This window comes from Hemitrygon akajei, chromosome 12, assembly GCF_048418815.1.
Source record: "Hemitrygon akajei chromosome 12, sHemAka1.3, whole genome shotgun sequence".
NCBI lineage: Eukaryota > Metazoa > Chordata > Chondrichthyes > Myliobatiformes > Dasyatidae > Hemitrygon > Hemitrygon akajei.
Window position 1 is genome coordinate 60,695,991 of NC_133135.1, and position 13,442 is coordinate 60,709,432.

The 13,442-nt window shown below is 39.4% G+C and overlaps 1 protein-coding gene across 14 annotated transcripts in view; it reads right to left on the minus strand.

Annotated features, from left to right (window-relative positions):
* The window catches only part of pde4dip (phosphodiesterase 4D interacting protein), a 422,313-nt gene that overhangs the window by 70,235 nt on the left and 338,636 nt on the right, over positions 1-13,442 (minus strand). For 13 of the 14 annotated variants that reach the window (XM_073063246.1, XM_073063248.1, XM_073063241.1 and 10 more), the window contains 3 exons: positions 10,190-10,721; positions 8,560-8,795; positions 7,744-7,795 (listed from right to left, as the gene is read on the minus strand). In XM_073063246.1, the coding sequence (XP_072919347.1) occupies positions 7,744-7,795; positions 8,560-8,795; positions 10,190-10,721 (820 nt within the window). The remainder of the gene's footprint in view (positions 1-7,743; positions 7,796-8,559; positions 8,796-10,189; positions 10,722-13,442) is intronic. The other variant, XM_073063237.1, reaches the window with a different exon arrangement.

Genomic DNA, 13,442 nt, shown 5'->3' on the forward strand with positions numbered 1-13,442 from the left:
CAGATGTGCGGGAAATGGGAGAGATGCGTTTGAGAGCAGAGTTGATGGTGGAAGAAGGAAAGCCCCTTTGTTTAAAAAAGGAAGACATCTCCTTCATCCTGGGATGAATATGCCATTCATGTACTTTCACGTATAACCCGTGATTAATTATTTAATCAAAGAATGCTTAATCAAATATTTCCAGTATTCAAATATTACTGAAATATTAAATACACAACTTAGCAAAACAACTAACTATATACACAGTATACTATATAATACAACCACTATAAAGACATCTACAGCATAGTAAATTTTAACTTGTCCCATTCAGGCCTAAAGATTTAATTGTTGTGGATGATTTTTTACTCTTGTGGGATAATAACTTTCCTGAAAAAGCACAGGCGTTCTGCTTGGTAGGAGAGACCTGTGGCTGCGAAACAATCTCATCCACTTGAGTTTCCTCCGTGGTGATTGTAGGAGTTGACTCTGGGACTGCAGGAAGTGGTTCTGACAGCTGTGGACACCTTTCTTCTCTAACGGTGGACTCTACTCTCCTCAACTGATTGATGCATCATATCGAGGTGGGATCCTTAATAATACTAAGGGCCCTGCATATGCAGCACTCCTGATAAATGTTTCCGATGACCCCCATGATCCTCCCAGGTGTTCTCAAAGTCCTTTGTAGGGATTGCTGGTCCAATGTTTGAATGCTCCAGTACCAGATGGAGATGCAACTTGTCAGGATGCTCTCGATGGCTCTCCTGTAAAATGCAGTTAAGGTGGGAGGGGGGCTGGGGGAGCCTTGCTTCTTAATCTTCTTAGGAAGTGGAAGCGCTGCTGTGCCCTCTTGTTCAGGGCGATGATATTAAGGGACCAGGTGAGGTCATCCGTGATATGAACTTCCGGGAACGTGGTACACTTAACTCTCTCTATAGAGGAATCATGTATTTACAGAGGGGGATGGTTTGTCTGCACCTTCCTGAAGTCCACAATGATTTCCTTTGTCTTCTCCATGCTCAGGCTTAGGTTGCTCTTCTCACACCAATCCACCAGCCATTCCCCTTCCTCTCTATACTCCATCTTGTCATCGTTCTTGATAAGACCAACCACTGTTGTATCATCCGTAAACTAGATACACGATTTCAGCCAGATCTTACGTCACAGTCATGTGTCAGCAGTGTGAACAGCAGCAGGCTGAGTTCACAGCCTTGGGGAGAACCAGTGCTCAGCGTAATGGGACTAGAGACGTTGTTGCCCGCACTGACTGACCGTGCGTGGCCTTACTGTTAAGAAGTCCAGTATGCAATTGCAGAGGCAGGTGTTGAGACACAGTTTCTGGGTTATGATAGTATTAAACACTGAATTGAAGTCCATAACCAGCAGCCTGGCATATGAGACTCCATTTTCCAGGTGGGGCAGGACAGAGGATCGATATGAGCGATAAGTGAACAGGAAAGTGTCCAGTGTGGCCGGGAGAAAGGCTTTAATGTGCTCCATGACCAGCCACTCAAAGCATTAATAATGGTTGATGTTAATGCCACTGGGCAATAGTCATTTGGCAGGTTACTGTCACCCTCTCTGGCACTGGAATGATAATTGCCGCCTTGAAAACTGAGGAGGTAATGGATTGTTCCAGCGAGATGTTGAATATATCCGTCAGTACCTCCATCAGTTGGACTGCACAGTCTTTCAAACAATATATTTACAATATTACTGAAATATTAAATGAACACCATGGCTGGCAAGAGAAGTCAAACACAGCAAAAAAACCAAAGAGAAGATAATAAGTATTGGAAAGATTACTGGGAAGCTAATAATTGGGAAGCTTTTAATAACCAGCAGAAAGCAACTAGAAAACCATAGAGAAAAGATTAAATATGATAAAAGCTAGCCAATAATGTAAAAGAGGATACAGAAAGTTTTTTCAGATATATAATGGGTGAAAGAGAGATGAGAGTGGGTATCAGTCCTTAGTCAGACCCCACTTGGAGTACTGCGTTCAGTTTTGGTCACCTCACTCTAGGAAGGATGTAGATAGTATAGAGAGAGTGTAAAGAAGATTTACGAGGATGTTGCATGGATTGGAAGGCATACTTTATGAGAATAGGTTGAGTGTACTCAGTCTTTTCTCCTTGGAGTGATGGAGGATGAGAGGTGACCTGATAGAGGTGTATAAGATGATGACAGGCATTGATCATATGGATAGTCAGAGGCTTTTTCCCAGTGCTGAAATGGTTTACAGGAGGGGCATAGTTTTAAGGTGCTTGGAAGAAGGTACAAGGGGGACGTCAGAGGTGAATTTTTCACACAGAGAGTGGTGGGTGCGTGGAATGCACTGCCAGTGATGGTGGTAGAGGCGGATACAATAGGGTCTTTTAAGAGACTCTTAAGTACATGGAACTTAGAAAAATAGAGGGCTTTGTGGTTGGAAAATTCCAGGCAGCTTCTAGAGTGAGTTACATGGTTAGCACAACATTGTGGGTCGAAGGACCTGTAACGTGCTGTAGATTTCTATGTTCTATGTTCACTGGAAAATGATGCTGCGGAGGTAGTAGAGGACAAAGACATAACAGACGAACTGATTAAGTATTTTGCTTCAGCCTTCACTGCAGAAGACATGAGCAGAATGCCAGAAATGCAAAAGTATCAGAGGGCAGAAGTGAGTGTTGTTGCTATTACCAAGGAGGAACTGCTTGGGAAGCTGCAAAGCCTGAAAGTAGATAAGCCACCTGAATAAAGATGGACTATTCCCCAGGGTTCTGAAAGAGGTAGCTGAAGAGATTGTGGAGGCCTGAGTAATGACAGTTGAAGAATCACTAGATTCTGGAATGGTTCCAGAGGACTTCGCTCTTCAAGAAGGGAGGCAGGCAGAAAAAGGAAATTATAGGCCACTTAGTCCAACTTCAGAGGTTGGAAAGATGTTGGAGTCTATTATCAAGGATGAGTTTTCAGGATACTTAGAGGCCCAGGTTAAAATAGGCCAAAGTCAGCATGGGTTTTTAAAAGGGGAAATCTTGCCTTACAAATCTATTGGAATTATCTGAAGAAATAACAGGCAGAATAGGCCAAGGAGTGTCAATGGATTTTCAGAAGGCCTTTGACAAGATTCCGCACATGAGGCTGAAGACAAGAGCCCATGCTATTATAGGAAAAGTACTAGCATGGATAGAAGATTTGCTGACTGGCAGGAAGTAAAGAGTGAGTATAAAGGGGCCTTTTCTGGTTAGCTGCTAGTGACTAGTGGTGTGACACAGTGGTCAGTGTTGGGACTGCTTCTCTTCATGTCATTTGTCAATGATTTGGATGAATGAATCGATGGCTTTGTGGCCAAGTTTGTGGACAATACAAAAGATAGGTGGAGAGGCAGATAATGTTGATGAAGCAGGGTGCCTGCGGAAGGATTCCGACAGATTGGGGGATTGGGCAAAGAAGTGGCAGATGGAATATAGTGTAATGGTCATGCACATTGTGGAAGGAATAAAGGCATGGACTATTTTCTAAATGGGGATAAAATTAAAAACTCAAAGATGCAGAGAGACCTATGGCATACGCAATGTTAGCATTCATTTCGAGAGGACTAGAATATAAAAATAAGGATATAATGCTGAGGCTTTATAAGGCATTGGTCAGACTGCACATGGAATATCATGAGCAGTTTTGAGCCCCTTATCTAAGAAAAATATGCTGACATTGGAGGGTCCAGAGGAGATTCACGAGAATGATCCAAGGAATGAAAGGGTTAACATATGAGGAGCATGTGATGGCTCTGGGCCTAATCTTGATGGAGTTTAGAAGAATGGGGTTGGAGGGGGGGATCTCATTGAAACCTATTGAATATTGACAGGCCTAAATAGAGTGGATGTGGAGAAGATTTTCCTATGGTGGGGGAGTCTAGGATCAGAGTACATTTCCAGAATTGAGGGATTGTCCACTTAGAACAGACAGGCAAAGTTTATTTAGCGTGAGCGTGGTGATTAGAATTCATTGCCACATACAGCTGTGCAGGCCAAGTCATTGGATATATTTAAAGCAGAGACTGATAGGTTCTTGAGTAAACAGGGAGAAGGCAGGAGAATGGGGTTGAGAGGAAAAATAGATCAGCCATATTGGAATGGTGGAACAGACTCAATGGGTCGAATGGCCTAATTCTGCTCCTATGTCTTATGGATTTCTACGGTACTATAAAGGCTCAATAATGAATTCCAGCTTGTTATACCATACTGATGTTCACACTGCACTGAAAACTCCTTAATCTAGTGAGACTATTTGCAACATTACTATACAGTGTACTGTCCCTTTAACTAAACAGTATGAGCAGCTTTAAATTAAAGTTGCATTCTCTGCCATCAGCACAACACCTGCTCCCCTGATTGCACCAAACCTACTTCAATTCTCTCTGATATTCATCCTTGTTGGAATTGATTCTACATTTAGGAAAATGCAGACACAAAAGAAGCCACTATGCAATCCTTATTACAAGGATTAACTTTTAATGGTGCTAGTGGGACAGTATCATTGCTTTTCATCTTCCTTTTCATTCCCTATGTTGAAGCCTTCCACGTCTATGCATATTTCCACTTGGTTTCAGCCTGGTCCATATTTCTGTTTCCATTATGTCTCCTTCTGGAAGCTAGGAGGATCTTTTCACCTTCGAGCATCCATGGCTATTTAGATGTCGTGAGTATTTTTTTGTCTTATTATTATTTTTATTTTGTTACTGAGTATTATTTTTGGTTTTTTTGTGCACACGCACACACACACACACACACACACAGTTGTTGAGTTGGAGCTGAGAGTTCAGGTTATCAAATAAATTTGAATTCTGCTCAGTGATAGCTTAAAGTAGAGGATGAGGAGGAAAGACATTAACACTGTGGAGAGGCAGTCTCAAATTTCTTTATAACTGATAGAAGTGAGAACAATAATTGTGGAAACCTTTAATGCTCAAAGCACAGGCAACTTCAATAAAAACATATGGCACACCTGATGGTAGAGTGAAATATTTTTAAAGGATATTGAAAATAGTACTTTTCATTTAATGAGATTATTCCTGACCTGGTTTCAACCTCAACTCTGCATTCTTGCTTACCCAGAGTATACTTTTATTCTTTTGCCTGTCAAATAGCTCTGGCTAAGTATGTTTACCTTAAAAATCTACAAAGACAGTTCCAGACTGTTCCAATGAGGAAAAGAATTCCAAAGACCTCCAACCATCTGAGAGAGAAAAAAATCATCTCATCTCTATATTACATGAACAGCATCTTATTTCAATTAAAAGAAATCAACTCTATGTCTTAGATTCTCCCATAGGAGCAAGCATTCCCATCAAATCCACAATTTCCCTGTCAAGGCCCCTCAGGATCTTATACACTTCAATGAGATCACCTTTCACTCTTCAAAACTCCAAGCCTATCCTATACAGTCTTATCTCATAAATCAAGTATTTCATTCTATGTGCTGGTATTGTAAACCACCTTTGAACTGCTTTCAATACATTAGTGGTATTTCCTATCAATAGCATTGAAACATATTTTCCCAAGAGGACACCTCTTTATTTTGGGAATTGCTTTAGCCACCTGGATTGACGTACTTCATAAAAAGAAACAGCAGGCAAGTCAGTATTTATATCTGCACACACTATACTTGCCTCAGTAAAGGAAAATAAAATAGCATATGCTGGGAATCTGATATCTGGACAATTCTCATGAAGGGTCTTTGACGGGAAACATTAACCTTGTTTCTCATTCAATGGATGCCTTGACATGCAGAGCATTTCCCACATTTTCTGTTTTTAATTCTTATCTCAATGCCCTCTCCCTTTTCAAACTTTGAAATCTAACTCTGACTCTAATACCTGGTTACAGGTTCATTATTTTCGCAGTTCCGTGACGCTGTTGATATCTCCAAAGGTTCTCTTCCTCCCCCTCTCCTCCTCTCTTTGATATCTATGTCAGTTTGGGCAATCTTTCTCCTCACACTTTCTGTATTGTCCTTTTCAAAAAGTCTGTAAGACCAGGTAGAAAAGAACCTGCTCATACTGACTTTCTGAGCAATTGTCAATAAAAACAAAGTGAAACATACTTGGTGTAATAAATACACCAACAGTATCAAACAGTTTCTGGTAAAGCGCACAGGAGTACTTCATATTTATTGCAGTGGTATATATTCAGTTTAAATATAAATATTTTGATGCATGTCATCTTGAAAAAGATAACAACATGATTTATGAACATTCGGACCATGCCATGTCCCTAATATTGACTGCATATGTTCAGTTCTGGAACACAATATTCTGGATTCAGTCATGGAGTACTACAGTGCAGAAACTGGCTCTTTGGCCCATCTAGTCCATGCTGAACTATTAATCCCAATTCTTGTACTCAAAACTGTTTGCAGTAAAGGTCAATGTACTATGTGCTTTCTTAATTACTTGCTGAACCTGCAAACTAACTTTCAGTGATTTGGGTACAAATCCCTCCAGTCACCAACAACTTGCTCTTATCATTTAAAAATATATCCATTCTTTCTATTTTTCTGCAGTAGTGGATGACCTCCATGTCATTTGACACACTCCTGCCATTTACTCAGCCTCTCTGTATCCCTTTAAAACCTCTCTGCATCCTCTTCACAGTCCACATTGTGGCCGAGCTTAGAATCATCAACAAACTTCAACATAGTATCCCTCTTCCCCACATCCAAATAGCTGTTCAATGCAAAAACGATCCTCCTATCAGTCTGTTAACTAATCCTCAATCTGCACCAGTCTATTACTGAAAATAAGACACACTCTAATTTTGTTTAATATTTCTGGAGTTGCACCTCATTGAATAGAATCTGTAAGTTCAACTACACCATATTAACTGATTCATCCTATACTGTATATTCTGATAGTTACAACCTCAAAATACCCTAAACAATTTGGCAAATGTAATTTCTCACTCATAAGTCCATGGTGGCATTACCCAGGCAGAGCTAGAAGAGGGTACAGGGACTCAGTGAGTGAAGCTACTGCCTCACAGTTTTGGCCACCAAGGTTCAATCCTAACCTCGGGTGTGGATTGAATGCTCTCCCTGTGACCATGGGCTTCCTCCAGGTGCTCCAGTTTTCTCCTAACCCCCAACCCAAAAATCTCTTAGTATCTTTCTCTTCAGTTCGTCCTGATGAAGGGTCTCGGCCTGAAACGTCGACAGTACTTCTCCTTATAGATGCTGCCTGGCCTGCTGTGTTCCACCAGAATTTTGTGTGTGTTGTTTAAACCTACTACACTCCAATTTCTTCAAATGGTGTTGTTTAAAAATGTTATCACTACACATATTTATTCTGAAATTCCAGACAGTATTGCAGAGATAATTCATGCTTGAGGGTGTTCTCTGGGACTGAATCCGCAGAGTCGTGGGTTCAATGCAAATCTTCCATATAAGAGAGACAGTAACGGAGTCTTAAATCTTAAATTTTTCCTCCATTTATACCTCCTTTGTTGTTGCATAATCAGGTACAATCACAAACTGGAGTGCACAAGAATCAGTGTCAAGATTATTATTAAGTTTCTTCAGCTGACAATAATTTCCTTACAAATGCAATAAACCTCACATAGCACAGGTTTGTCTTATATTCATCTCCTTGCCAAGATTAACTACAATTCTGCAAAGAGGACCCAGAAGGAATTTAACATCTGAATATTACAATCACAGTATTCAGATAGTAAGGTTGTCAGACCACTTAGTGAGCCATGCTTGTGTCTCTAAGCATCAGTGCCTTACCTGGCAATAAATAGCTCCTGGTCACTTTTGTTACTGCTATCCAAAGGGACTCCTGCAATGTACGTAAGCAATTACGGCAAAACATTAGTAAATTACTAAATCTATTTCAACGACCAATTAAGCCAAATGTACAAACAAAACACTGTTATCTATCACAAATTAAATAACAAGGATTTATCATCTATCCGAAAAAGAAACCTAGTGAAGGCACCTGCCTCTGGGTTAGCAGGCTGTATATAATCCATTGTATATTCTTCACCCACACTTCAGCCCAAAACTGAAGGAAGTCTGCGATAATGGACCTGCCATATTTTGAATGAGACTGATACACCAAGTTCCTATTCAAATGGACATGAAAAATCTCAAAAAGAGCTAAGAGTTCCTCCTAATACCTTTACCAACAGGTATCCTTTAAACATTAACCAAAATACATTACTTGGTTGTTTGTTTTGATGGATGAGATTCTGCTAGAGTCTACTCAGCAGATTTTATACTGCTCGCTCTGAAATACCTTGAACTGCCATGAGATCTGAAGAATGCAATCTCACAGAATCTCTTCTTCTTCATGATTGCTTTGTTACTACCTTGGTTGAGATTAGTTAATGTCAGTCTGAATGTGGATAGGAGATTGAGTCTCATTGCTAAATGACATGACCATGCAATCTGTTTAATTGTTTAGCCATTGGAATTGCTTGGGATTTGAGTGAAGAGCTCATAGCAGTTTTCTGTCCAAATTGGACACGACAAATATGTCACAGTACATCATATAATGATGCAATTAAAAAATGCCAGTTCAAGGAAAATAGAAAAACTTACTACCAGCCAGCTTATGAGTGATCCTCTCTGCCAATTGGCTTCCTTGTGCTAACTGATCTCGGAAGCTCTGTCCCATATAGTAATCAATATCATTTGCTCTTAGCAACTCCTCAAAGGACTTGGTGGTATCGCCTAGGTGTTGTTTCAGAATATGGCAGACACCTCTGCCCTCACGCATCTTCTGACGGAGGTGGGAGAGCTCTCGAGCTTGGATCTGGATCAAACAGTTGTATTTCCTGGAGTGCAAAGCAGAAGTGAATATGAGAAAGAGGCAGGGTAAAAGATCGGGTAGAAAGTAACGTACAGACATGATGATGTCCAAAAGTTGTGGAATCAATTCATTTCAAATCTATGCTAATGTTTAGTGCAATACCAAGAAAGTACTGTATTGTTGAGGGCCACAACCTTCAAATGTATCTTAAAACTAAATTTCTGGTCTGAAAGGCATCAAAGATCCTATGTTACAAAATTCAAGGCTTGGTTGGGATTTCTTCCAGTATTCTGAATGACCTTTCTCTCTCAAACAATGTCAACAGAAATGAATAACTGATTATTCAGTTCAATGTAATTACTAGAATCTTGTTGACTGTAAAATGACTTCGAAGGTGTCTAAAATTCTGTAATGATGAGGCAAATAATTCCTTTTATTCTTCAATGTGAAAGTGAATGGAGACTTCCAAAGATGGCATCATTGTCTCAAATTATACTTATGATGAGACAAGTTCTTAATACGTGGAATGGAATGTAAGGAAAAGGTATCCAGTTTGGGATAATGCATTTAAGTAAAGGTCTCTCCGGCTTTTCTGTAGTGAAATCACTCTTGCATGGAATTCAGAATACAACACAGTGACAACCGAATGAGAATGAAATCCATATGCAAGTGGAATGAGTGGTTCAAAGTACATTTATTATCAAAGTATGTATACAATATACAACCTTGCGATTCATCTCCTTACAGGCAGCCACAAAACAAGAAACCCAAAAGAACCCATTAAAAAAATGACAAAGTGTGTGTGTGTGTGTGTGTGTGTGTGTGTGTGTGTGTGTGTGTGTGTGTGTGTGTGTGTGTGTGTGTGTGTGTGTGTGTGTGTGTGTGTGTGTGTGTGTGTGTGTGTGTGTCCACACACATGGACATATATATAGATATAGAGACAGAGAGAGAGATAGATAGATAGATAGATGGTCATGAACTTTCCATCCATTTGGTTTGATCATAATGGAAATAAAACAGTGGGATACAAACAATGCAAATTCCAATTTTAAATAGTTAAATATTCATTCTATTAGATTAACCAAGGTTAACATTTGTTAATTTATATTGCTAGATTTCTACAGCTGACTTAATATTCAATGTTAAGGAGTACTCAGTTAGGTTCACACTCAGATAGTACCATCTAAAACCCGTTGACCGAAGTGTTGATCTCTATAGACAAGGCAAGATGAAGCTCAATACTGAAGCCCACTGGTCAAAACAGCATCAATAATGGCCTCTTTGACCAGATACAGGACAGCTGCTTATGTCGAAAGAATTATATTCAACATATGTAACTGCTTTCAAGTGAGGAGCAACATTGTAAGATGAAAGTAAAAGCAATAGTAGTCAATAAAAGAATGTTTTGATAATATTTACCCTGACCAGGAAGCAATTTTATCTGATGTACTTTCCATTTTTGCATGCTTTAGCTGTGATTCTAGAGTGGTAACCCTGTGAATGAGCTTCTTGATTTCCATGTTGGACTGTGTCATTGGTGGGTGCTGGTCACCTCCATCAGACTGCCAAGTATCTTCATCATCTTCCAGCTCATCGAGCTGCAATGCTTCAAATACATCACCTTGGGTCTGCGCTTTCTCCAGGCTGGAGGCATAATCACTAGTCATCGAGAAGGAGCGGATCCGAGTCTGCAGGCTGCGGATGACCTTGTCGGATTTAATCAGTTGTGCTTTGAGGTCATTGATATGTTGATGGAGGGTGGCAATTTCATCAGGTTTCCCATCATTTTCAAAAGTAAGCTCCCTCCTCAGGCAAGACTTGATTGAAAGTGGAAGTGAAAAGCCAGGATGGGAGGCTGAGAAGCATGGTTTCCCTTGGGTAAAGTGTTGCTGGGTCATTTTCTTCATGGAGGATGGGTATAAGTGTTCTTGTAAATCAACTTCACCATATTCTGCATTTGGTAAAAAAAAACAAATTAAATTAATTTCTTTCTTGCATACAGATAATTTCTCTTTGTGATTAGATACAATTTGTCTCTAGTTTAATTTACTCTTCCTCGAACTGCTGGGAGTTAATAATTCAGCTCTTGGTTATCCCTTATTATCTTACCCATGAAACCTTGGGTTGTGTGTGTGCCTGGATAGCTGTGGCATTGTCTGAACATAATACACAGCACACCCAAGTTTAATTTTGCCCTTTCTCAATTTGTCAGCCACTGAACTCTAATTCATGTAAAAGCAGGTTGCATCACCACAAGCTTAACCTTGTGCTGCCACATACTGCATGTTGTGAAAACCACTGACTTCTCCAGTTTTATCAAAATAGACTGTGCAAATTATTTGATGTACGTGCCAAAAATACACCAGTGTTGGTATCTCAAAAATTGTTATAGTTTATCATTTAATACAAAATTGTGTAAAGAAAAAAAATGGTCTGACAATGGACCTTCATTGTCGTTGTGAGTCGTCTTGTGTTCATTTTTAGAAGGTACTTACAGGGGTGATGCAACAAAAATAGAGTTTTCCTTACACTTTCACTAAATTCAACAAGTTTATATTGTGGTTGTTGGAAGAAATAGGAGTCTATTTGTCATAAACAAGTGAGAAAGAGCAGCATTAAATGAGCCAGTATTCAGCCATTCACAAAAAGAATGTGGATCATTTATCTATTGGTTTAACATTTTGAAATTAACAAATCACAGTAGTCTTCAAAATGATAGTTGTATTTTCTTTTGACAGGCCTCAGATGGCATTATAATTGGGCAAGGCATTCACAGTTCTTTGACTTACAATCCTTAATGTGGTCACTTCTGTTTATATAATGAGGTAAGCCCAACACTTCCGGTGGAAAGAATGGAAATATAGAGGAAACTTGTTGGCTAAATGCTATCTGAATTCATAGGCTGGCTGGCAAAAAGACCGGTGCCAAAAGGCTCCAAGAAGAGATCTTTGAAAATGCTCAATGGCCATTGATTAAACTGGTGGATGAACTTCAGAACATGTCTCGTTGGGTTGTTTCAGTTAAATTTAATTCAGAATTCAAAATGCATGATTAGACTGATTTAAACTTGTTAATAAAGTATCCAATCTCTCTGAAGCAGGATATTTGCATGATTTAAGTATCCTGAATCTAGAAATAGCAACAAGTGTGTGTCCACAGCAGAAAAGTATTATGTTCCTTTTTCAGTCCTTTAAGAAAGTTTTCAGTTTCCCCATTCACTGCACTCCTCAACGTGGGCTCTCTCCTAACTGTGTCTTGCTCTCTTCCCAATCTTCTTTTCTGCTGCCTTTGGCAGGCTGTCTATTTTGCCAATGGATGACAACGAAACAAAATGAAAATCCTGCCCTGGTTATCAGAACATTTGTCTCCTGCGTGTATTGGGAACCTAGGCGAATTCTCCCTCATCCACACCTCAGTGGCCTCTAAGAGATACTGAGGATATCAAGAAGCTCTATCCAATCAAGCTGGCTTAAAAAAATCAATTACTCAAAAGAATGTAACAAGAGCATTTCTTACCTTCATGAAGCATCATATTCATAAAAAGAAAGCATCTATTTATTAGTCAATTGGATTATGCATTGAAAATTACTCAGAATGTTCTCTGCAGATTGCATTCCAAAACCACAGCAGAGTGTTGTATTCAATGCAGAGTATGGCCATTTGTACTCCTCAGGACTAAAATTTTTTAGCAAAGTTTACAATATTAATAATTAAAATACCAAATTTTGCAACTTTTTGAATATGCCACAACTGAAATTTTCCCTGTTGTTTGTCTTCTGATATGAGAGGAGCAAGATCATGTCACAAAGGATTGATTGTGGTAGGGATGATGTCGTGGAATGACCCAAGGTTAGATATTACAACTTAAAACATTTATTTCCCATTTCTGCTGAAGCGCTGCTGTTAGATAGTGCAAGATCTCTGAATTCAAGACCTTTCTACACTACTCCACTCTCCTCATCTCCCTGTAAAAATTCATCCTGTCAATTCTATTTCTCTTTTCACAGACATTTAACTCGCTATAACCTTAACTTGCTTGTCCAAGTAATATTTGTATTCCCTTACATTTGAGGCCAATTGATATGGAATCTATCCCAGCTCTCAAAGCAATCTCATCATTCCCCACACACTTCTCAGATCAAATGTAAAGGGACAATACACTATAATGGCAAGGCACAATGGCTAGAGGGATCTTGGGGTAATGTTCAAGGTCTTTGATAGCTATGCAGGGTGATATGCTGGCAAAGAAGGTAAATTGTCTGCTTGCCTTTCTTAGACAGGGAATTGAGTTAAAAGTTGAGGTAATGTTGCAGCTTTATAAAACTCTAGCTAGACTAAAAAGAAGGTTCTGCTGAAGAAGTATGAGTGGCTAGGGTCCAAATTAAAAAGCGATCAGAAGTTAGAGTTAGTGATGAGGATAATCATTTAAAGGCATTACCTGAACAATATACAAATTGGCATGGGTCAATAAAATGTAGGAAACTAAACAGGAAAGCCAAGGCAATAGTGCAGGCAGCAAAATGGGAACCAATAACCAGAGTGTGCTAGAAAAGAATAGAATGCATAAATACTAATATGCTTGTAACTAATGTCATGATGAACCATGAGATTCACAATCTGCTGATGGCCAGATCAGAGGAATTCAGGTCTGGTGACCAAGAAAGATACTAGA